The sequence below is a fragment of the Sphaeramia orbicularis genome, chromosome 15 (assembly GCF_902148855.1).
Source record: "Sphaeramia orbicularis chromosome 15, fSphaOr1.1, whole genome shotgun sequence".
Lineage (NCBI taxonomy): Eukaryota > Metazoa > Chordata > Actinopteri > Kurtiformes > Apogonidae > Sphaeramia > Sphaeramia orbicularis.
Window position 1 is genome coordinate 20,206,540 of NC_043971.1, and position 26,990 is coordinate 20,233,529.

Below are 26,990 nucleotides of genomic sequence, written 5' to 3' on the forward strand. Positions count from 1 at the left end.
TTCTGATCAAACTGCACAAAACAAATCTCAAATTGGCATGGGCCTTGAGATTTGAATGACTTTTAACCACTGATCAATAAAATGAGTGCAACACTAAAAATGTTTGTTATTTCTTTAATTCCACCGAAACTAGTACAATTTGTTTGGGTTTAGTGTCATTTCATTAACTTAAAAATATGCAGCTCACATTTTACATTTAAATTTATGGGATTTAAGAAAAATAAATATGTGCTTTTGAGGTATTTCCTTAGAAATTACATGAATAATCTCAAAAGAGTGACTAAAATGTCCATATCCTGATCCTTCCATTGCTTGTTTTGTGTGTTCAGCAGTGCATGACGTCTCTGTAAACGTCAACCAGCATGTGCCATATTTGACTGTGTTTACCTTGCATGTGCTGCATGTTGTATTGATGCCGGCATGTCAGAATAAACATATATGTGTTTTGTCTTAATGTCTAGTGCTGAAAAACTAAGAAATGCATTACAGTAATGCATTATCACCATTTGTTGGATAATATTCATGGAAAGGCCTTTTTTTGTTGAACAGTTTCAGGATAAAGAATTTACCATCTTCAATTTATAACATCATCTGATAAAGCAAGAATTCACTGTTAAGATATTAAAGCCTCAGTGTAATAGTTATTCTGTATGTACTGGTAATCTGAAAAAAATGGCATTCTACGTGGTTTTTGAGTGTTTTGAAGTGGAAGAGTTTTTAATGTAAAAACCTCCCAAGTGAAGGCGTTTTAATCTTGCAGTGTTTTTCTTTTCAAGGTGGCTACTGACACAGTACTGTGGCACGAAATGTTGGTTTGTCTGTTACCACAGAGCCAATCAGCGCCCTCGTTATTTCATGTCTAGACTGGTAACTTACATCCTGAAAAGGGTGGTGGTTGGTTATATCCGACATTGATATAAATCAGCCACTGGGACAACGTTCAGAGTGCAGAATTTGGACCACAGCGCTGAATACATTGAACTGACACAGAACTGAAAAGTCACATGGCACATTGCCGCATCTAACATGTAGCTCTGCCTACTTTCTCTAGCCTCAATCTCACTGCACAGAGCAAAGAACACCATAAAACAACATATAGAGTATTTAGAACAATAATTCCTATTCTATACTATGTACTAGCACTAATTTCTCATTTCTTCCAACAAGTGCCACAGTATTGTGGTAGCAAAATGCACAAAAAAATGCACTACAGGATACGCCATACATGACCACAGTACTGTGGCAACAAGAGGTTAATGAGCTCATGTAACAGTATCCATGATTGGCTGTAGTACAAATGCTAACGTTTGATTGGCTATGTGGCAGTAGACAAACTGATAGCCATTGCCTTTTCTTTTTGCTTCTAAAACTGAAGAAGTAGCTTTTGTGTTACAGTTCACAGTGATCTTGGATGCTTTTTAACACCATTTTCACTTCAATGAGGCAGGAGTCGGTTGTATTGTGTTTTAGTATCCCTCGTGGCATAAAAAAGCATGTATTATGAACTGTTTATATCTCTTCATGGTTAGCTGCTCTACTGTCAAGAATAAGATTTGTCTGTGGGTCGGCAGACGGGTCAGGCTGCCATCCTCTTCACATCTCCATTGAAGATAAGGAACATGAAATACTCTAGTAATGTTTAACCCTTCATCACTGCTGCTAGTTGTTTTCTTCAGGATTTTGGAATGAAGTATTCAGCAACAGCTGGTGTCCTCTGACTATCTCCAGGAGTGTAGATATCCTCCAACTAACTCATCCCTCAGAACCAGTGTCCAGAACTGGGTCAACCCATGTGTGAGCTGGCTGGAAAACAAAGAGAGTCTGCAGGAGAGAACTCACCTGTTTCCAGCCGGCGACAGTGTGTGTGGTCACTGCTCCAGTGCAGAGAAAGATGCAGAGGAGATGAAACACCCTGAGGAGGTCTGTTTTCTAATGTGGGGTACATTTAAACAGATATGGAGCCACTGTTTATTATTTACTTTCTGTGCTGATACTCATCAGTGTAACCTTGAACGCAGGCTGAGGTGAATGTTGTTTCTATCTGTCACTTTGACTCTAAATGTTTGATCATAAGGCCTCATCTCCACAGTGTTTGTTACAGACAGACAGTAAAAGCCTCAAATCATTTCTCATCACCAGGATGGTGCAGACCAGCTGTCAAAGACTGATGCCTTGCAATGTCGGTTTCGGCATCAGAGAAATGAAACCCGAGACAGCAAGAAATTTCAGCCACACAGACCTCTTAAAGCGGGGTCCGGTCTTCAGGAAGACCCTGCTCACAGCGCACAGATCTCCCCTGTCAAAGGGCAGCAGAAGCCTTCTTTGGTCACAGAGAAGACTCTTCCTCAGGAATCATTCATCTCCCAAGTGCCATTAAGAGTAAAATATGCTCTATCTTTTCTTTAACCCATAAAGACCCAGTGCTACTTTGGTGGCAGTTTCCAAATAATGTTTTCTCTATTTCTACCTTTCTTAACTGATTGATCACCTTTTTTTTTTTTTTTTTTTTTTAAATATCATCCTCTGTATTTTGCCTTTTTCAGTAAAAATCATGTATTTTCCTATATTTAATTCACAGATCATGTAGATGTTCATGAAAACTCAGAGTAAATTCAAAGTTAATTATATCAAAACAGAGAAAAATGAAGAAAAAGTGACTTTTTCACAAAGGTATTACTAACTGATTGTAAAAACGTGTGTCCATCCACTGTCGTTGATCCAACTCTATGGGTTTTACTGGTGAATCAATGATGTAGAAGATGACGGTGTTTCCATGGTAACTATGGAGAATCTGAATGTCCAAATGGGTCATATCTGATGACCATGAAAAGATGACAAACTGTATTTTACATTAATTATTTCCGTGTATTGATAGGATTAGTGGATGAACAGGTATCAAACAGTTTAGATCAGTAGATGGTTTGTGTCACCGGTGGCTGTTTGGGTCTTTAAGGGTTAAAAAAATCAAATCATATTTTTGTGGTTGTTCATCACTTCAGTGAAAACATGTCAACAGTGAATTACATCACTGTCAGTCTATTTTTTGCGTACATCTAGTCAAGGCTGAGCTGTTCCACTCGAGCCTAAAGAATGTGTAAATATCATATTTTATGTGTAAAATGAACCATTTCCTTTTAGTTACAGATCAAAGTGTCTGGCCAGAGGGGTGGTTTGGGTATCAGCATTGCTGGTGGGAAAGGGTCTTTGCCCTACAAAGACCACGACGAGGCAAGTGCTGATGCAGAAGAAGATTGTTCAGTTTCTTACAACATACAGTTGCGGAAAAAATTATTAGACCATCAAAAGTCATCAAAAACAATGGTTATGCAATCAAGTACTAACTCCTGTATGTATCATGTGACTAAAACAGACAGAAAAGAAAACATGGAACGCCTAAAAGCACTGTTTTTGTCAGTACAATGACATTATTGATATAAGAACTTAAAAGATTTTGGTTATTATCAAGAAAACCATGGAAAATGGCTAGATATCAGCTCTGAAATTAAACTCTTATGAGCTATGTTTGTTATCATTATATTTGTCCAAACAAATGTACCTTTAGTTGTACCAGGCATTAAAAGGAACAAGAAATTAAAGAAAACAAGGGTGGTCTAATAATTTTTTCCAAGACTGTATTTGCTCAGCTGGTGGTCTGGGTGAAGATGATCAGACAGCAGGGATCCAACCAATTTATTTTTTACTTTATATTTCAATAAAAAGTTCCTAAGTGCTTAACAAATTAATATTTTTTACCCCAATTCCAAGTCATCCTTCTATTTTTATTTCCTTCCAGGGCATTTTTATTTCCAGAGTAACTAAAGGAGGGCCTTCAGAAAGGGCAGGGGTCCATGTAGGGGACAGATTGCTGGAGGTAGGACATAAACAAACCCTCATTTGTGGCATAAACTGTTCTTAACTCTTACTGTTAAACTGTTAATATTTCTAATCATGTTGAGCTAAGACGTTCTGTCATTTTAACATCCTGCTGTTGTTCTTCTTGTGGCCAATGGAGGGCACCATGAGACAAGTTAGACACTAACCTGGGGCATACGATTCAGTAATGACACCAATATGAGGCTGAAATACTATCACCGAAAATATAGGAAATACAAATTCAAGTATAATGTTTATATGCATATTTTATCAGGTGAAGTCTGATTAGAAATTCTTATTCACGTCTCAGGGGTAATATGTTTTCTGTAAGTCACTTCTGTGCATGAGTGGATGAATGATTGACGTTACTTCCTCACCTCTGGCCTTGAAGTATAATGTAACCATGGTTTCTCAGGTTAACGGTCTCAGCATGCAGGGGGCAGCCCACCATGAGGCGGTCAGTGCCCTCAGGAATGCTGGGAGCTGTATCAAGATGAAAGTACTCAGAGAGAGGCTGTTACCTCCAGAGATATGTGTCCAAGATGAACCTCAGGATGCTCAGGACGTGAAGAGTCGACAGCTGTGCATCCAGGATCCTGCAGGCCAGAAGAGTAAACAGCAGAAGATGGAGAGCACAGAGGACTGTTTGTCTAAGAGGACTGACACCACTGTCTGCAACGGCAATGGCATTGTGGGTGTTTTAGCTTAAATCAAAGTGCAAACACAAATGTCACTTCTGTTTTAACCCATCAAGACCCAGGGCTGGTTTTGTGTCAGTTTACAAATGATTTTATCTCTCTATTTAACCTTTATTAAGTGATTTATCACCATTTATTGTAATATTATCCTCTGTATTTTGCATTTTTCAGTGTAAATCTGATATTTTCTTCTATTTTTTATTTACAGATCATGTATATCACAGGTGTCAAACATGTGGCCCGGGGGCCAAAACCGGCCCGCCACAGGTTCCAATCTGGCCCGCGAGATGAATTTACAACCCAGATAGCAAATATTTTGGTAGCATTATGGCATACATTTGGCTTTTTTGGCTTTCTTTTGGCATTATGAAAACCTTTAGGCTTAACTATGGTATGATTAAGGTTATCCATAATAGATATGGAGGCACCAGCAGTATATGGCTGAGGTATGGCATATGTGTGGTTGACCAAAAGACTGGGTAAAGAGCAGGATCAAGTATAGGGATGGTATGGCATGTTTATGGCAAGCCAGACGATTGACTAAAGAGCAGCAACATCTTATTCCATATACAGATGTGTTTTGGTTGTGTTTTGGCATATTTCTGTAAAGCCAAAACACTGCACAAAGAGCGTGAATTTCTACCCAGAAGAAAACCCCACTTCATTTTAAAACCATGATCAACACAAATTTTGGGTGAATTTTTGCCTCCTTTTGGCCTCTCTTTGGTCAGTTTTGGCTACTTTTTGGCTGGATTATGGGGATTTGGGGCTTTTCTGGGACAATAATGGCTATATTTTGGAAGTCCACAATTACTTTTGGATGAATTTTGGCTTCCTTCTGGTTTGATTTTGGCTTGTCTATTTTGGGCCATTTAGGACCCATACATCCACCCAGAACTTTGCCAAAATGGCATGCCAGTTTTGGGCCAGATTTAAGCCATAATGATTTTGCTATCTGGGAAAGTGCAAAATGCAAAAATTATCCTGAAGATATTAACAGTCAAGGGCATCAAACTCAAAAATAACCACATGATAACCTAGAAATCAAATTAAATCAAATTTTATTTATATAGCACCAAATCATAACAAAAGTTATGTCATGACGCTTTACATATCAAGTTGGTCAAAACCAGACTCCAGACTCAGAAATAATGACTCCAGATTTTCTTCTTGGTTTAATGTGGAAAAAAATAATATGATATCATGCCTCTAAATAATGGCAACACCAACTTTTTCTCTTTGATTTATTGCAAAGAACATTAAATTCTGATATCCTTTAACAATAAAACGTCAATAACCTGAACAAATATGAACAACCTGGAATGTCTAAAGAAAAATAAGTGTAATTTTAACCATATTCTGCCTGTTTTGTGCCTTTGTAGATCTGATCTGTAATGCACATGTAGAAATCATAAGTTGAGGCATAATATTGATAAAATTGTACTCATTTTTCTTCAGAAATTTCAGTTTTTTCCAGTTATTCATATCTTTTTTGTTCTGGATAGAAATAGTTTCATCATTTAATGTTATTTTTTGCACTAAAAAATTTGGAGTTGTCATTATTTATAGGTTATTATGCTATTATTTTACTGGTCCAGCCCACTGGAGATCAAATTGGGATGAATATGACCCCTGAAAGAAAATGAGTTTGACACCCCTGATGTAGATGTTCATGAAAACTCAGTGTAAATTCAAAGGTTATGACTTAACAACAGAGAAAAGTCAAGCAAAAGTGACTTTATCAGCAAAGAATCAATGACTGAACATAAAAACAAGCATCTATGACTTCTGTCATATATCAAACTCCATGGGTTTTACTGGTGAATCAATATTATAGAAGATGACGGTGTTTCCACGTTCACTACGGAGCCTCTGAACGTCCAAATGGGTCATATCTGATGACCATGAAAAGATGACAAACTGTATTTTATACCAATTATTTACATGTATTGACAAGATTAGTGGATCAGCAGGTATTAAACGTATTAGATCAGTAGATGGTTTTGGTCGCCAGGGGCTGTTTGGGTCTTTATGGGTTAACAAACGCCTCAAGCAAAATGTTGATTGTGCCTTTAACACAACCCCACACTCAGTCATTTGTATGCATCTATTTCTTCTCTGTCTCGGTTTCTGTCTTTGTGTCTTTCAGTCTGATTTGCAGAAGGACCTGAAATCAACCTTGTCAAAAGAAACCTCCATGAAAAATGACCCATTTCAAGGGGTGAAACAAACAATGACAGTAAGACATCTCATTCCTCATTTTGATTTATTCCTATTATTATTATCATCATCTTGTCACCGTTTAAAGAGACAATACTGATACAAAGTACAAAAATTACAATGAAAACACATTTTCACACAAAAAGAAACAACAAAACAATAAATAGATCAAATACAGCCGATGATACTAGAAATAAAAGAAGAATAGACAATAACAACCAATAAAAACAAGACTAAGGAGGGTTTAACAAATGTTTCTGACATTTCAGCCTTTTTGTAGATCGCATCATATGAGGCTGTGCTGACTTTCTTTCCCAATCCTGTCTCCCTTCCTGTAAATTATCTGACAGATCCCACGGATCATCCTCACTCATCCTTCTACCTCTGATGAAGATGTGGAGCTCTTGACACAAAGCCCCGGCAGAGAGACGCTGCATGACATTGACATTACTGACAGACATATGCAATCTGACTGTTTTGACAGCGCTTTCTATCCACCTTGACCACAGAGGACCACAGGCTGTCCATACCCAGCGCTTCAGTGTTTGGTACTGAAGTATTTTCAGTGATTTTACTGTGACGGTTTAGTGTAACGCATCGACTGCGGTCACTGCAAAGCTTTGCTCTCTGTCAGATTTAATTGCTGCTAATGTCACTTGATGAGCCATTTCTGCAAAAAAGGACAATTTTAGAATTTATGGATTTAGATTTATATCTAAATAGACTGTAAACCCACCGTTTTGTAACATAATAATGTGAAGTACAGTTAAAAATGGGTGCTGCTGTCTACCTCTCAATCGTACGGGTTGGATGTGCTGATAGATAATGATTCTACTGGCAACAACGTGAAGCCCTGAAACCTTTTATGGTTTGCTCCCAGATAAAATGTCACATGACTGAACAGAGCACATTGCAGGGTGTCCGGGTCCTGCAGAGACAGACTGAACTCTGCTTCACGTCTTCACACACCTGCTGTATGAGCTAATTTGGGATACATGAGATTATTCACCGTGCAGAAATGTTTCTGAGAGGGAAAAGACAGCAGTCGTCACAACAGAGGAGTTTACCTTGCCTCCAAAAGCTAAAATGTGCAAACTGTAGATTCATTTCAGTACCTGCCTTGCATTATTCCTCGTGTTTACTTTCTCACAGTTAAAAGAAAAATTAAGCGCTCAGTCGTTCTGTCAATAAATAAGTGGTGCGTTAAATGTAAAGAGGCTTTTCTCTTTTGTTCTTTTCCTTCATCATCGACATCATTGAATCATGGGAGCAACAAATCACAGTATATTGGAACAATTTGCAGAATCCTGGAAGAACCGCTATTGATATATTTTGGAGAACATGTCAGAAATGTGTTGATTTGACAGATATCGGGGAGAGTATGATCAGCAATAATCTTGTCCTGAACGGTGATATATTACACACATTCCTGTTACTGTGTCCATTCCTTGTGGGTTTTGCTTTTTTTTTCTCTTGACAACTCATATGACAGCTTGTTTGATCAGTGATGCTGTGCAGGGAAGACTATGTGCTGGGTGATAATCTGCTGGGAGAAAAACTTGTTAGAAAGCACATCCGGTGTGTGAGAATTCAATTCAGAGTCAATTATTTGCAGAGCGGGCTCATATTGTGAGGCTTTCTCTTCATCTGTCTCAAGAGGCCTCATGTAAAATCAGCAGGAGGACCTGAGGTGGTTGAGCCAGGATTTGGATGAGTCACAAATCAAACTGGGACTCTGGTTACCCAACCAGACGACACACATATTTTGCTCTATATAACAATGTTTAATAAATTTCTGGATTTCCACATTTATTACCTCCACCAAACAGCTCATGTGATGACTCCCCCAAACCCTATGCAATGATTTTCATAGAACTTTGGGTAAGGCTGGGGTATGAGCCAGGGCAAACCCCTTAAATCAATGTTTTTCAACCTTGGGGTCACGATCCCACGTGGGGTCACCTGAAATTCAAATGGGATCACCTGAAATTTCTAGTAATGAATTAAGAAAAAAAAAAAAAAAATTATATATATATATATATATATACTAATTAAACAAATTTTAATGATTCAATATACATGTTTGATTGATTGATTGATTGATTTTGAATATGAATGTCAAAACAGAAGAAAATAAATAAACAAAACACTTAAACATAAGACATATAATACATATTCGAGAGGGAGTGAGAAGAAGTACAAATACTGTATGTCATTATAAGTAAAGCAACACACATTTTGCTTAATAAAAATCAAGTGCAAATAAAATTCAGGATATAATATCTGAGAGGGCATATCTTGATTGACCCGATCATGTGACCATGTGCACTACTACACTTCAACCTGCTTGGACACAGTCGTCAGAAAACCAGACCGAACAGAGAATGGAAAGATTTCTTCACACCATGGTCATTATCGTTAACGAAAACTAACGAAATGAGGAAAACTAGAATTGAAAAAACATTTTCGTTAACTGAAATAAATAAAAACTGTAATTAAAAGAAAAAAACAATAACTAACTGAAACTGTATTGTGTGTTTACAAAACTAACTAAAACATATAAAAATTACGAATAAAATTCCCTTCGTTTTCGTCTTTTTCAGTGTCGGACTGATACGAAATCGATTTATTTCCCTCAAGCAATTTTAGCTGCTGGCACCATATGATGTTTAACGGTCTGTCACTTCTTGTCACTTGTGGTTTACAGTCGTCTTCTGGTCCCCACTCTACCTGGAAACATGGAGACTAAAGTTGGGAGAAAGCAGCAGAGTCCTGTCTGGGATTTATTTGAATATGACGGTGAAGAAGAGAAAAGATACGACAAAACTAAAATTAATACTAAAACTAAACTAAAATTAAGCATTTAGAAAAAAAATAAAACTAATAAAAACTAGCGAACCTGCTCTAAAAACTAAATAAAACTAACTGAATTAGAGAAAAAGAGTCAAAACTACATAAAACTAAACTATAATGAAAAATCCAAAACTATTATAACCTTGCTTCACACACCTGGCCCCGCTAAGACATCTCCAAGAGAAACTGAGAAGCAGACACCAAAAAGGTGCATTATATACATTATATAACCTAGATGTCATATAAAATTCATGTTTATTAACGTTTAACATAGTATAGCAAACTATTCCATGATCAAAAACAAATTAATTTTAGCAAAAAAAAAGTCCTTGTTTTGAATGTCTGGGGTCGCCAGAAATTTGTGACGTTAAAATGGGGTCACAAGCCAAAAAAGGTTGGGAACCACTGCCTTAAATGTTCTCTATGCAGGACTTGCACATGCTTGTGTGCTTACGTGAAATTTGTTTTGGAGTCTGTGTTGTGCTGGGAGACGTTTGCTGACATTAGCACTGACTGCAGTTCTGAACAGTATCTGGTGTTGCAGCTGTAGAGAAGCAGAGGAGACGCTGATAAACTCAAGAGCTGAAACCTCTACATGTTTATCAGTAAAATGTAGTATTATACTGCAGTACCATTCCTTCATATTATAGAATTATCAGTACCGTGCAAAGATCTTAGGATATCTTTGGTGTTGATCTTTTTGCTAGTGTGAAGGATTGAGCTGGAGGGCATGGGGGGTATTTTAAAAAGAAAGGTTTTTTTAAATTAAAGTTCAAAAGAGAAGACCCAAAAATATTTAGTTTGCACATTCCAAAATCAGGTTCTTGGCTTTTAAAAGAGATCAAATAAACAGAATGTACTGAATTGAATTAACACTGAATAGCCACCAAATAAATGACAGAACAGTTAGTCTTAGGTTTCCAAAAACAAGCATTAATCAGGCCAAAAGAAACATCCAAACAAACTTAAGCCTTACACAACAGCAACAGTAAATCTAACCTAAATAACCCCAAATCTTCCAGATGTGGTGATGGTTTGGTACATCCTCATGGGTATTTTCTCTTTTTACATTGAATGCACCACTGGGCCCATGTTTTACTCACATCCAGTGATGATGGATGCACAGAACCCCAACACTAGTAACAAAAAAAAACAAGAATTATGACAGAACATACACTAACTAATCCTAATGTTAAATAATGGTGGATGGACTAAACTGTGATGTTGAACCTATAAAAGTAAACGAAATGTGCACCCTTACAAAAGGACTAACAAAATACAATACAGTATATTGTATAAAATGAAGGCCAGTGTATCATCATTTATGTGTTTTATGTACATGCAATATGAATGTCAAATTATAACAAAAACTAATGAAAGACATGATGTATAAGTATGTGAGGGTTACCACTATTCTAAAGTTGCCATGACAGCAGGATGGTAATGAACTTCCCTGTTTATTTCCCATTCTTTTTTATGTAGTTGCAATAACAAGAAAACACTGCCATTTCTGTGTGTGCTTTTTTTTCCTGAAATTTTTGTTTTAATTATAGCTCTGCATCTCTTCTCAGGAGATGTGACAATTAAAAGTGATTTCTTGCCTTTTAAATAAACATTACCATTTCAATTCTTACCCCTCAGCCCCTTGGAGGGGTATTGTAATTGTCTTGTCGTCTGTTCATCTGTCTGTCCATTCAACAACATAATCGCATTATCTGAAGAATGCATTGAGATATCTGCACCACATTTATACTGTGGATGCATCTTGGCACGGAGCAAAAGCCTATTGACAATAGGGGACCTTTACCTACTTTTTCAAGGTCAAATGGCCTTGTGCAGTTATAATATCTGAGTACTTTCAAATATAAATATGTATGTAGTATAGGAATGAGAATCGGGAACTGGTTCTTTTTGAGAATCGGTTCCCAGTAGCTCGATTCCTTGGCATCGTTTGCCTTCCTGCTTAACGATTCCGCCTTCGTTGCGCATGCACGATGACGTCACACGTACGCTGCATTGTTTTGGTCAGAACGTAGCCAACATGGCGTTGAGGTAGAAACTGTCTAAAAAGATGACACCAGGTCCACTTACTTGGAACACTTGCAAAGCTTCCATATCTTCAAAACGGTAGAATCCCTCCAATATCCTCAAACATTTGTCCACAGCATGTGACTCATTTACAGGAATTTACAGGTATTTGATATGCTACTTAGCGGCGCTTGTGAATGTAGCAGCAGAGTGAATGCCGGGCCGGTTCTGGTGTGGGCAACAAACGTCGTAACTCCTCAAATACAAGTTTCCGAAGGTAAGAAGGGAAAGGAAATGAGGTGCACAACAACGGTAGAGTCGAACCGGTTCCACATAGTAGAAATGCAGCAATACAGGAATTAGTAAAGCATCTTTAGTTTCACTTTCAGTGTACCCCCACCCCCCCCACCACCCTGAACCGGGCCTGGCGTCATCTGTTCTTATTATTTGTACATACTGTATATGTTATATTTTCTGTGCAGAGATGGAAATATAAAAGACAGTTAATGCAAACACACCCGTTTGTAGTCTTTCATTCTCCCACCCAATGAGAATCGATAAGGAATCGGATCGATAAGCAATATCGATAATGGAATCGGAATCGTTAAATTCTTAACGATTCCCATCCCTAATGTCGTAAGTTTTACACAAAGACAATCTAATCTAAATCATAGGGCAGTAACTTTCGACAGAATCTTACACTATATTTGGCCGAGGGGGATTAAAAATGCACAGCATGTTATGTTTCTTTCTTGCAGGAACATTTTATCTGACATTTGGTCTGTCATTACTTGATGAAACATAACATGCTGTACACTTTTAATACCCCTTGGCCATATATAGTGTAAGATTCTGTTGAAAGTTCCTGCCCTGTAATTTACAAGGTTATAACAGTTTTGGATTTTTCATTATAGTTTAGTTTTATTTAGTTTTGACTTTTTTTTCTCTAATTCAGTTAGTTTTAATTCATTTTTAGAGCAGGTTTGCAAGTTTTTATTAGTTTTTGTTATCTTCTAAATGCTTAGTTTTAGTTTAGTTTTAGTTTTTTCATATCTTTTGTCTTCTTCGCCGTTGCATTCACATAAATCCCATACAGGACTCTGCTGATTTCTCCCTCCTTTAGGCTCCATGTTTTCAGGTAGAGCGGGCAGGAGAAGACGACTCTAAACCACAAGTGACGGACCGTTAAATATCCAATGGTGCCAGCAGCTAAAGTTGCTTGAGGGAAATAAATCAATTTTATATCAATCCGACACTGACAAAGATGAAAACTAAGGGAATTTTATCCATATTTTTTATACATTTTAGTTAGTTTTGTAAGCACACAATACAGTTTCAGTTAGTTATCGTTTTTTTCTTTTCATTATATTTTTATTTATTTCAGTTAACGAAAATGTTTTTACAATTCTAGTTTTCGTCATTTCGTTAGTTTTTGTTAACGATAATAACCTTGGTAATTTAGATTAGATTGTCTTTGTGTAAAACTTAATACATAGATATTTATATTTGAAAGTACTCAGATTTTATAACTGCACAAGACCATTTGACCTTGAAAAAATAGGTCAAGGTCACACATTTTCAATAGGCTTCTGCTCCATGCCAAGATGCATCCACAGTATGAATTTGGTGCAGATATGTAAATGCATTCTTCAGATAATGTGATTATGTTGTTGAATGGACAGACAGACAAAACAGACAGACGACAAAACGATTACAAAACCTCACCGCTGAGGGATAAAAACTGTAGGTAAGTGCTTAAACAGTGGACAGCACGTACACATGGGTGTTATTAGGTTTGTAACTAACTACAATTTTCATAATTGATGAATTTATTGATTGCTTTTAATCCATTAATTGTTTGTTCTGTGGCAGAAAGAGGCGTGGATCAATGCTTCTGAAAACCCAACATGATGATCTGTTTGAACCCAATCATTCCAATTTACAGTTAAAGAGGATGAAGGAAAATAGGTAACACTTTATAATAAGTACACACTATGAAGCATTAGTTAAGCATTAACAAATACTGAACTCATTATTTCTAAAGCATATTTCTGACATGAATACTCATTAGTATATGGTTTATAAGCACAGTTATAAATGTTTTACTCATCATTTATAATCCTAATCATTCATCATTCAATCATGCAGTTTGTTTGATAATCCCATTGTCAGGATCTGTGCCTGTTTGACTTTCAGCTCCTCCCTTTTGGTCATGGACCTGTGTCTGTATGACCCTCAGTTTCTCCTTCTGATTACATTCATATGACTCACCTGCTGGCGCTGCATGGCTGCAGCCAATTATCTCTGGCCTATTTAAGGCTTTGGTTTGCAGCCATGCAGCGCTGGTCCATTTCTCCTCATTCCTTTCCATAGCCCGGACAATTACCCATATTCATCCACGGACTCTGACCCAGGTGTTGTATGTTTTTTTTATTTGGACTCGGATTTTGCTCTTGTGTTAGGTTTTCTGTTGTGTTGTTTTCATTTTTGTTAAATAAATGTTATTTTTTCCCTTCAGTACCGAGCATTTGAGTCCTCTCTTTCCCCCCCGTTGTGTCACCCATGTGCTTTGTCTTTCTTTTGTTAGAATAATTTAAACTTTTGTGAGTCTTTAGGCATTTCCAACCTTTAAATCTCATTTGTAAATGCTTTATATGGCAAAGATAGTGCACACTTTAGATGAGCTCACACCATGTACTTAATTAATGAGTAGTAAGTGCTTATAACTACCTGAAATAAAAAACTTCTTCATTAATAACTGTTTATAAGACATCTATTGGAAAAGAAATGTGTGAGTTAGTATAAAATACACACTAACATATTCGCTAACCATTAGTACATGTCTGAATAGTATATGTGCGAGCATAAATTCACATCATAACTGGTTTGTAAGTGATCCAATACAAATTTTTAAATGCTGAATCCATAATTTATAAAGAATGGAAATACAATCATTAAGCACATTGTAGATGAGCTGATGAATGATGAGTAAAATCATTATAACTGTGCTGATAAACCATACACTAATGAGTATTCATGTCAGAAATATGCTTTATAAATGATGAATTCAGTATTTGTTAATGCTTAACTAATGCTTCATAGTGTGTACTTATTATAAAGTGTTACTGGAAAAATATTAACCCAAAAGAGGCTGGAATCAGGTCGTTTTTGTCAGTGAATTTAATAGTCAACAACTAACTGATTAATTAATTGAAATAGCTGAAATCTATTACACTGTATTTATCTGCTGGTGTTTACAAGTGGGATGAAATCAGACTAAATTTAGAGTTCAGATTTTCCTTTAGGACAGAAGCTAATATTAAATGTTCCATGTTACATGCCAGAAACCAAAGCAAACAGACTTTAGCGTCGTACATAAAATCCAGCATGTGTCATGTGAAATAGGATTATATGACAATCATGTAATGGTTTGAGGTTTAATTTTTAACTGAGATGATTTTATGATTTTATCTTAACATTGTAACCCTCTGAGCCATTTATGTTTACATAACCTCCTCATTTACATTTAGACCCTCATTAGATGCTTTTTATCCTACCAGATGCAAAACACAAACGTGGAATCCCAATCATCATGAGACTATGCACCCACCCACAGATAAAAACAAAGAGGAGTAGGTGGTGGTGTCGGCGTGTGCTTTGCCTTATTGTGTGTTTTTTTTTTCCCCCTGTGAGCGGCTGCTTCAGACGAACAGGGGGAGGGAGACATCGAGGTGGAAACAGACAAGAACAGCTGTGACGGGAATGAAGAATGTAGTGTACTTAAAGGATTAGCCTCCTACCCTGAGGTCTGCTTTCACTCACTGATAGGGCAACAGAGAAGTCGATGCAACAGCAAACAAGCAAGTAAATGAATTTGTTTCAAGTGGCTGATAACTCATTAATGGAAACATGCCGAGAAATCTCTGTCGCATCCACATGGCAGCTGACAGGGTTTTAGATGATCTGGAGGCTAAAAAAAATGGAGGGAAAAAAAAATTGCGTTAGCATTTAAAAAGGCACCATCTCCATCACCCACACACTTATCAGCTTTAAAGCTCAGCTGTCAGACACGTCAAATTCAGAGATCCCTTTATTCAATTTCTATTCATTACACCAGCTTCAGCGTACGGTAACATATTCACAGTAGACCTGTAAGAAAAGAAGAAAGTTTGTCAAATCAATACTATTATGATTTTGCGCTCAGCCACTTAAGGAATGTGTTACACTTCCTGCCATGCTGACAATATGCATAACATATGAACCCCCCTGCTGTGAAGGAATGCATCAGGGATTTGTGAAAATATGAAGGCGTGAAAATCTGTTTTGTACTGACAATAACAAGTGTTGCAATTGAACAATTAGGCATTCAACTCAGAGGATGGAGCTGCTTGTATTTCCCAGTGTGAACATTGTCAGTGGTGCCCAGCAGGCTGTCTGTCGTCTGCTAGCTATTTGTGGCTATTATGTGTCTATAAAAGGAAATGTGCACAGCGATACACACACCAACAGTAATACTCATTGAAGTTCACCGGATGTGTTGAAATGTAGGCTTCTTTCCCTCCGTATCTGCTTTGATCAGCGTCTGCAGTCTTGAGGGAAGTTTCACAAAGCCTGGACACAAACTCTTAGATGGAGTGACATTTGGAGCAGAAATGGACAGCGTGGACAAGAGTCTGGGGAAGGTAAGAGGGTTAGAAAATAGATAAGTTATTTTCTTCTGAAAGGAGCCGCTGATAAAATATCTCTTTTTAAATGTTTCTCATAAGGTTGGAGGAATATCACTTACTTACCTTTACATGCCGAGACCCTTCTTTTACAATAATCTGACTCTACTCTTTGAAGGATGTGTTTTTTTTACACCTCAGGGTTAAGCCCTGCTGAAAAACGAAGCTACTTTTGGTTTTAAACCATCCACAAAATTGATTCCCACGTTTGGAACTGTACCACCCGCTGCCCCCTTCAGGGCTTACACTTATGAACACACACATATACTCACACTCACATCTTCTCTATCACACAGTATGGATGACAGATACCAGAATGTGAGCTGAATATGAATGCAGATATATTTAAGTTAAGGGAAAGTCCTCTCATATTACTGTTTATATTTGTACAATAGTAGATAATTATTTAATGTAACCTCTCATAACTGTGCATTTTCTATGTAAAAATATGCATTATACAGTATGTTCTTTAATGAAAATATGAAAAATATCAGATGAAGGAAGCCACTTTTGGTCTTAAACTAGCCACAGAAGTGATTCCCACGTTTGGAACTGTACCTCCTGTTGTCCCCTTCAGGGCTTAAACTTATGAACACACACATATGCTCACACTCACATCTTTTGATACTTTCTATCACACAATATGGACGGCAGATACCAGAATGAGAGCTGAATATGACTGCAGTTATATTTAAGTTGAGGGAAAGTCACCTTATATTACTGTTAATATTTGTACAATATATAATTATTTAATGTAACCTCTCATAACTGTGCATTTTCTACATAAAAATATGCATTATACAGTATGTTCTTTAATGAAAATATGAAAAATATCAGATTAACAAAGCTACTTTTGGTTTTAAACCATCCACAGAAGTAATTCCCACGTTTGGAACTGTACCTCCTGCTGTCCCCTTCAGGGCTTACACTTACGAACACACACATATGCTCACACTCACATCTTTTTGATACTCTGTATCACATAATATGGACGACAGATACCAGAATGTGAGCTGAATATAAATGCAGATTTATATATAAAGTTAAGGGAAAGTAGGAAAAGTCACCTTATATTACTATTAATGTTTGTACAATATATAATTATTTAATGTAACCTCTCATAACTGTGCATTTTCTATATAAAATATATACAATGCAGTATTATCTCTAATGAATATATGAAAAATAACAAACCTGCTCCTTTAAAGCACTCACATACTTGAAATATGTACATTACTTCATCATCCCAGTGTTTTGGTTATTTTTTGTCAGTGTGTTTTATTAGAGCAGCTGGCAGTGGGCTATATTTGCACACCAGTCCTATCTTATCTAGAGGGTGGGGGTGTGTTTGTCTGTAATTAAACACTTAGCGACACACCCAGCTATTTAGTCTTTTACTGTGGTGAAGCAGGAACTGGCAAAGTATAGATCTGATGTGGCAGGCTTATACAGAGATAGAACTATCTCTGTGCTGTCAATATTCCACTAATCATTATAAGTAGAGATGAGGGCAGATAAATGAGGATAATTAGACCTTTGAAATTACAGAGCTCTAAACTTATGCTTTGAGTTGCTGCTTAAGATGCAACCAAATCTAAAAAACACAAATTGCATAGTAATATGAACAAACAACATTATACACGATTAACCCTAAAAGTATCAATACAAGTAATTCAGGTTTCAGTTCATTTTGTTTCTTTGCACGTTTGAAACAGGGAAAGAAATTAAATGAAATATATATGTTTACATACACATACATTTATGCACACGTAAACCTGCACATACATAGATAATAGATCAATAATGTGAGTAGAACAAACATCCCACAGGATTAAATAAAAAACTGTGATTATATTTAAAAAAACAAAAAAACAAAAACGTGACTTGTATTTATTTGCATTCATTTTGGAATCTGTGAAGCTGAAGCACATTCTTTGCTTACACAACTGACTAATAAACACAGTCTGATGTGACTTTAAAAGCGTAATTGTCGCCTTCTGGTCAGTCACTGTTTATGAGTGTCTCTTTACACATCCCCCAGGAGGGTGGTCTCCTTCAGGAAATGATTTAGTGCTGCCTGTACGACGAACCTTACATGCCACCAGATATAATTGAGTGGAAGCGTGCAAACAGAGAGGCCACAAGAAACATAGTGAACCAGCGGAGGTGGAAATGCGATCTATGAGGACGGCATGACCCCTGCAACGCAATCAAACAAACAGTCAGTCAGGAAGGCTCCAGTGGGAGAGTAGGAAGTGCTCATTTTAACCTGTCACAGTGTAAATGAAACTCTGCTATGACTACAGATGACATGCAAACAGGAGGGTTACATAAGAGCATAAAAATATACAGATTTAGAAGACGGCACGTGGTTATTTTAGATCTGGCATTTGTTTTGTTTATTTATCTGTGTCCAATAACAGATACAGAGGTGTCGCTAAGAGAGGACATAAAAGTTTGAGAGTCCTCCAGGTGGTGCGGGTGGTGGGTAAACAAGACGCCATAATGTAGATCACAGGTGCCAAACAGGGGGTCTGTGGAACCAATCCCCCCACCCCCGGCATGAATTTGCAAAGTGCAAAAATTACGCTGATATTAACAATCAAGGATGCTGAACTCGTTTTAGTTCAGGTTCCACCTACAGAACAATATGATTGAAAATATAATAATAGCATAATCACCCTTTTAAGGTAGGGTAGGTGATCCTGGAAAAAAGGTTTGATCAAGCTACATTTTGAAAATACATGAAACGCAACATTAGCCCGGTAAAACATTGCTGCAGCATTACTAACATAGCAGCCTTTTTGTTGGCAATTGCCTTCTCAAATACAGTTTTTCATTTTTGACCCGTTGTTGGCACCTTTTCTGCTATAATGTTCCTAACGTACAAGTGTCTACCGCATTTTAATTTAGTGTGTTTGCTAATATAGCTTGCCAAGCTCTGGCTCTGGCTTCGTTTCCTGTACAAGTGCTCCAAGCCTCTGCGACAGTGCGATTCATGCACGAAGAGGGGTACCTGCAGAGGGGGGAGGGACAAATGGCAGTTGAGATTGACAGACATATCATCATTCAATCATTTTGATGGGTCAGTTAAAATGATTGGATGGTGTTTTTTCAGTCCTGTTCATTCCACAGGTGACATTTCATGTGCAAGACAATTCAAAGTGCTTTACATAAAACATTAAAAGCATTACAGCAGGGAAACAATAAAAAGTATAGGCATGAGAAAAAAAAACAACAAAAAAACAGATAAGTAGATAAAACTTAATAGAAACAGTGCAGATCTGAACTGATGAATAAAAACTCTATTCAAATGCAGCTGAGAACAGGTGGGTCTTTAACCTGGATTTAAATAAACTGACTGTTTCAGCTGATCTGAGGTTTTCTGGGAGTTTGTTCCAGACATGTGGAGCATAGAAGCTGAATGCAGCTTCTCTGTGTCTGGTTCTGACTCTGGGAACTGACAAACGACCAGATCCAGATGACCTGAGGGGTCTGGTGGGTTCATACTGGGTCAGGAGGTCACTGATGTATTTTGGTCCTAAACCATTCAGAGCTTTATAGACCAGCAACACAACTTTAAAGTCTATCCTCTGACAGACAGGCAGCCAGTGTAAGGACCTCAGAGTTGGACTAATGTGGTCTGCTTTTCTGGTCTTCATGAGGACTCTAGCAGCAGAGTTCTGAATGAGCTGCAGTTGTCTAACTGATTTTTTAGGTAGACCTGTAAAGACACTGTTACAATAATCAAGCCGACTGAAGATGAATGCATGGACTATTTTTTCCAGGTCCTGCTGAGACATCAGATCTTTTATATTTGTGATGTTCTTAAGGTGATAATAGTCTGATTTTGTGACTGCCTTAATGTGTTTTTCAAAATTTAGGTCTGAGTCCATCACTACACCCAGATTTCTGGCCTGGTTGGTGGTTTTTAGGTGTACGTATAGACTGAAGCTCTGTGGTGACCTGCAGTCATACCTGATTATCTTTCTGGACTGAATCTGTCTGCATCAATCTATTAATCTGTCTTCTGTCTTTTTGTAAAGAACAATGCGCTAGATTTATCTAAAAGCCTGCATTAAAATCTACAGGAATGAATCCATTTGTGTTTAATGACGCCCATCTGACAGACACAAGTTCAATTAAGTGACTAGACCTGCAGTTATTTTAATGGCTAAACCAATACAAAGCTCTTATAAATATCAGATCAGGTACAGCTACATCTTTAATACTTCGTCTGAATGTAAGAATGTCAGTGTTCACATATTCATACCTTTTTATCCGTAAAAATTTTACATTTCACCCCTTTTTCAATTCTTGTTTTGACTGCTTTCTGAATACTCTGACTTAGAACACCTGTCCTCATACAGTTTACAGCAGAGGAATAAAGACTTCATCATGAAACACTTGCAGAAATCTTAATCAATACAGAAAATAAAGAGAATATAAAATAGGTTGCATCAGAGTAACAAGTGTACGCCTTTCGCAACTTTTCTTTGATGTTGGCGCTGAGCCTGCAAAAAATAATTTCAAAGAAAGTGAAAAAAGCCTTATTTCTAGAACATTTGTTTTATTGTTCATCAAAATAGAAAAAAAAACCTTCCCAAGAAATGTTTACATTGGAAAAATATTCTCATTAAAAAAATATATACAGTATATATAACTTTTTCTTAATAAGATTTTCCAGCTAATATCAAACCAGATTTTACTAGTAACAAAGTATGACAATATTTAGCAAATTTTCTCAGCAAAGGATCAAGATTGTTTTCCTTATTTTAAGACTGAATTTTTCAATTTAAGAATCTTAAGAAATGACAGCGATATGCTATTTTTTTTTTTAACCATTTATTGTTATTTCCAGGCTTAAAACATGACAAAAATGATAACACAGTTTAACATGACCCTTGACTAATTTGAAAAATGGCAGAAAAATTCCTACAGCCAGTAGGAATGTCGTAGAGACATGAAACGAAAGCAAAATTTTTCCCTCATTCACTCCCATGTTAAATTTCTGTCATTAACATGTTTGACAAACTCCGGATTCCCACAATCACTGCTTGTTCAGCTCTGACTTTTTTTCCACATATTATACGTCGATATGTTCACAAGACTCACCACAAGTCTCACCTGCAAGAATTTTTGAGATAGAACGGTTATGGATTAATAGTAGTTTGTTTGAGAGGTGGTTTCATGCCTCCTCTAAATCCATTCATCCATCCAAACTCCATCTAAAAAATGATCTGTCAAGATAAATATTCCAAATGTAAGTCAATTGATCTAAGTCAGATATTCATTTTTTGCAGTGTAACACAGGCTTAGGGCAAAGACACACCAACCCAACTGCCAGTCATTGCCAGAAAAGGTAGCCCAACTGATCAGTTGGCTCTCATCTGATCAGTTGAGAGCCTTGTGAAGAACACACTAAATCGACTACCGACTGAAATGACGGAACGTCTCTCTAGACCAAAACACAGAGCTCGCTGTCTTCAGTCATTGTTGTCAGCGGAGAGTGTTGAGTAGTCAAGAAGGATTGTTGTACTCATTGAACGAATGGCCAGTAATAAGAAGATACTGGTGTTGTCAGTTCCCGGGCTTCTTCTTGTGGAAGAAGAAAGATGTCACAGGCAAAAACTAAGGAGAAATTGCACTATGTTAACTATGTTAACAGTGTTCACTTCATGGAATGAATGAAGTCCATAGGCAACACTGATTGGCACTCATTCAGATACGATATGAGCAGTGAATGGCCTATTATAGAAGACAATAATAGTGTGAAATACCTTGGCATAGCTGTATTCACATGGAAACTTCTCGTTCAGTGATTCACTAGTCAAGGGCTATCCCTCCACCAGTGGCGGCTGCTCGTCTTTCAGAGAGGGGAAACTCATTGTCGGCTTACATAAAAAAAAGTCAAGTTATTTAAACATAAATTCGGCCCTCCATTCCTTTTTAAGAAAATAGTCGGTGACCTTATCATACCAACTAAACAAGAAAACGCTGAAATTATGTTAAATTGAAACAAGAAAGTACAATGAGTGTGTTTTATTTACAGTGCAAGAAATGAACAAGTAATTTGGTAGTGGTTTCTCTCTCCATTTCATACCAGAATGTGTGACGGTATTAAACTGAACTGTGTCAGTGAAGGAGTAGATCTCAAAATAGCTGTCAATCAAACGAGATTCAGCCTTTCGACTGATCCTCCAATCAACACGTGGAATCCTGGCGCCCAGCCGAGCTCCGCCCACAGCTCCATTCACCCCCAGGGACGCTGAGCGTCCGGGGGCAGGACAACATCGTGGCATTTATCCAATTACCATCCAGTTTTGAGGCAATGAAAAAAACTGTTCCACTCAGTCCCATTGAAGTGCATGGATGCTGAGCGTCTACGGGCAAATGCACTGAGCAGAGATCGTATGAGAAAACAGCGCAACGGGAATGTATGAGAAGTAACAACATCGAGTCTGTTGATTTGTGATAAAGCTGATTCTGAACAAACTCGTCTTTGAGATGAACGTGTTCTAACACATTTGTAGTCAATGAAATGTCAACACAACCGTACATATTTAACCATTTAATTTTCGTAATTTTAGGGGAAGCCGAGCTTCCCTGGCAGTCTGTGAGAAATTGCCTCTGCCCTCCACCAATCAGATTGGGCCGACTGAACGACTGGGTAGTGGCCAATTACACATGTTGAATCAGCTGAAACGACTAGCAATAGCATTAACAATGACCGATCGCATGAAACACACCAAACAGACTCATGTCACCAACCTTGCCAGACTGCCCGACGACGTCTGACCGCCGAAAATCGGGTTGGTGTGTCTTCGCCTTTACACAGAATGTATGAGGATGTACAGCAGGTCTACTCTTCTATGTCTTAAAGAAAGATACAGTCACTAAAGCAGTAGTATTTTACAGAAAAGTCAGGGAAAACCTGCTTTGAAGACTTGATTTCTTTGAAAAGCTCATTCATTGGAAAATATAAAGGCATAACCCTCTAACACCAAAACAGGCTGTTAAATCTATTTTCAGGTCAGTGTCTGATTACAAAGGATTGAAGTTTGGAACCTCCCAGGCCTTTTGTATGTTTATGAGTCACTTCTTAATGTTTTTTTTTTTTCTTTCATTTTAGTTTTCAGTAACTGAAAAGCTGCTCTATTGGGTTGAGATCATGTGACTGACTTGACCATTGAAGATCATCCAATGTCTTCACCTTCTAAATCTCTTGGGTTGTTTTTACTTGTAGGTTTTGTGTTGTCGTCCATCTGCTCAGGTTACAGCATTTGTCTGAATCTGAGCAGAGATGATAGTTCTGTATACTTCAGAATCCATCCTTTTACTTTTATCGGCATCATATCATCAGTAAACACCAGTGACCCAGTTCCAGCGACAGCCACACATGTCCTTGTCATAACACCGATCCACCGTGTCAGACACATGACGTGGTCTGCTTTGGATCATGAGCTGTTCCTTTCCTTCTCCACACCTTTATCTTACCATCATTTCTGTACCAATTACTCTGGGTTTCATCCATCCAGAGCATCTTTTCCCAGGCTTTTTCAGATATTTTCTGATAAATTCTAATCTTTCCTTCCTGTTGTTTTTACCGGTGGTTTGCACCCTGTTGTTAACCCTCTGTTATTTACATTCATTCGTTTGATGATAGACCTTTATAATGACATGCCTTCCTCCTCATGTTCTTGACATGGGTGGATGTTACTCTGTGTTCTTTGTCTTTTGGTCCTGCTGAGCTCATCAGTGCATTCCTTCTTTCCATCTCAGTAATAGATAGATAGATAGATAGATAGATAGATAGATAGATAGATAGATAGATAGATAGATAGATAGATAGATAGATAGATAGATAGATAGATAGATAGATAGATAGATAGATAGATAGATAGATATTTTGCTTTTTCAGCCAAATGACTGCCTCTTTCATATTCATATTTTCACATCATTCATTCATATCTGTGCATCATTTGTCCATATATTTGTACCCTTCATTCATTTATTTATTTATTTGTTTCAAGCAGAAGAAAAAACTTAACTTCTATGTGTACAAAGAACTACTAGCAGAGCAAATACATTATTAAATAAAGGTGATCACTTTCACTTGCATTGACACTTTAATCAATCACATCTTGATCACTTTGTTTCAAATTCAAATACTCATGGACCTGACAGGAGTGGACTGAGGAGGTGTTACATACTACCTGATTTGTAAATGAAACCTGATTTTATTCTATTTATGTGCAAAAATTACTGTCTACTATGCCAATATACACTGCAACCTACATTTTCTTTAATTAGCAGGCTCTCTATGTGGTTGTTTCGTAATGTCACATCAGTCTGATTGAACCAGACAGCTAGGTTAGCTCACTATTACCAATTAGTTTGAAATACCTGTGACATAAAGTAGAATTTCTGCATGGGTGCCCACACAGATCAGGTACTGACAGAGGGCAAAAAAAAAAAAAAAAAAAAAACGAGCAAGCAGCTGCAGTATTAGCATATGCCCCTAAGTGCAGGGTGAGTTGTTCATATTTAAAAGGGACAGATTGTGCAATATAGCAATGTAGCAATCTATAAAAAGTACTGAAGGGAGTTTCCAGTTTTTGTGAGTGATCTACTGATAAGATGTAGACGACAAATTAACACGAGAAAGATGTCATGTTCTTGTGCTTTAAGGATGTATATGTTCATTAAACCTCTGCTTGACTTCTTGTTGAGAGTGACAAAGCCATGGCTGAAGAGTAAAACCTCCTTCCTGAAAAATACACTTTTTGACAAAATTGTTTTTTTTTTTTCTTCAGAATACTATTTGTTCAAGATACCCACAAAATAATTCAATGTTTTTGGACTATATTACAATTTAAGAATAGCATTATGCAAGGAAATGAGAAGATTTTTTTTAACTTTTCACATAGGTTTTGCTCTTCTGCCATTAATCATATCAGCAAATCTAGAAACATCAGATACACGTTATTCTGGGAGTCAGTAGGAATCTACCTTTTCTGCTGTTTAGATGAGGACATTTTTTAACATGTGATCTGGTTGTGAATTTCTTTGAATTTCAACATCACTGAAAACATATGATGTGATGTATGTATAGAGTATGGGGTAAAGGAAGCTGTGCATAAGATAGAAATGCATGCATATTATTATATAGTTGTGCAAAAAATGAATATTTGTAAAACTCTTGAATGAGTTCAGTCATGCATAAAATGTATTATGTGTATTTTATCTGACAGAATAGGAATGAAAAAATTTTGACGTCAAGAATTACAAATATGAAATGCAACTTTACAATTCATCAATGTGGCTCTACTGTCAAAAATACGTCACCAATTCACAGGCATTATTTATCGAGCAGAAGATACATCGATTCCACAGACTGTACATGAGTTGAAAAACAGTGGGCGCATATCGAGGCACTGGCATGGATTCAGCTAGGTCTGCCGCGGCTATGTGCCACAGGTGCTGCAGTTTCGTGCCACGGGTGCCATGTATGGTCTAAAGCGCTGAGCCGAACAAGATGCTTCCTTAGCTAACAGTCCGATATAACAGATAGGAAATAGGAGCATGAATAATACATAAAATACACTATGTAGCAGCATATTATGGCATATATGGGGGCAGCCATGGCCAAAATGACTGGAGTGTCAGCTTGTGACTGAAGGGTCGCCGGTTTGACTCCCTGGACTGGCAGACAGTTGTTGACTGATGTACCCTTGAGAAAGGCACTTAACCCCCCCCATCTGCTCCCTGGGCACCTGACATGGCAAGCTACTGCTTCCAGCATGCAGTGTGTGTGATGTATGATCTAGTGATGGGTTAAAGGCAGAAGACAAACTTCAGTGTGTGGTGCATGTTTACGTGTGTGACAAACTACTACTGACAAAATAAAGATTCTATTCTATTCTATTCTATTCTATTCTATTCTATTCTATTCTATTCTATTCTATTCATATTAGTCAGGAAACTATGATATACCACAGCTCCAACAAGAAGAACACTTCACATTAAGGATGCACCAATACCAATACAAGTATCGGGCATTGGCTCCGATACTCAGTGTGTGTACTCATACTCGTACTTGTAAAAGATATCCGATACAAATGCACCGATACCACTTACGGCAGTGTGACATTCACAGTTCAGTGCAGCAGGTACGAGGCGGTGGAATAATGTGTGTGGAGTGTGAAGAGTGTGGAGATTTTTCAAAATAAATGACGGTGATAAAAGTAACACTGACTGCAAGTAATGTTAAAGACACAGACAGATACGGACGCAGTGTTCTGTCCGTCCTCCGTGTATGTTCCATCCATTTTCCAGGTGCTGGCGGATGCGTACCTTGAGTGAGAATACCAGCGAGAGTACGGAGCGGTGCGGACCGCTGCCAGCGGATGTGAAAACAAAACTTATCACTCATTTCTCTTTTCTCTACCTGCTGAAGCTAAGCTTTTAATCCTTACCAGTGAAAATGCTGCCATATTAGTATCACATTAGTGTTACCTCTGTCGTCTCCATGTTTGTTATTACTAACTTTCTTCTTCTTCTTCTCAAAATACTTTACTCTTCTTCGTGGTAT

General features: G+C 37.5%; 2 protein-coding genes across 3 annotated transcripts in view; both read left to right on the forward strand.

Annotated features, from left to right (window-relative positions):
• Positions 1-8,005, forward strand: part of lrrc1 (leucine rich repeat containing 1) — a 37,053-nt gene extending 29,048 nt beyond the window's left edge. The window contains exons 15-21 of the mRNA XM_030156637.1: positions 1,692-1,920; positions 2,140-2,379; positions 3,139-3,228; positions 3,794-3,871; positions 4,289-4,564; positions 6,721-6,810; positions 7,142-8,005. Coding sequence (XP_030012497.1) covers positions 1,692-1,920; positions 2,140-2,379; positions 3,139-3,228; positions 3,794-3,871; positions 4,289-4,564; positions 6,721-6,810; positions 7,142-7,294 — 1,156 coding nt within the window. The 3' untranslated portion in view covers positions 7,295-8,005. The remainder of the gene's footprint in view (positions 1-1,691; positions 1,921-2,139; positions 2,380-3,138; positions 3,229-3,793; positions 3,872-4,288; positions 4,565-6,720; positions 6,811-7,141) is intronic.
• Positions 8,006-16,153: 8,148 nt separating this feature from the next.
• mlip (muscular LMNA-interacting protein) overlaps positions 16,154-26,990 on the forward strand; it is an 86,412-nt gene continuing 75,575 nt past the window's right edge. Inside the window, exon 1 of one of the 2 annotated variants that reach the window (XM_030156757.1) lies at positions 16,154-16,354. In XM_030156757.1, the coding sequence (XP_030012617.1) occupies positions 16,325-16,354 (30 nt within the window). In that variant the 5' untranslated portion in view covers positions 16,154-16,324. The remainder of the gene's footprint in view (positions 16,355-26,990) is intronic. The other variant, XM_030156759.1, reaches the window with a different exon arrangement.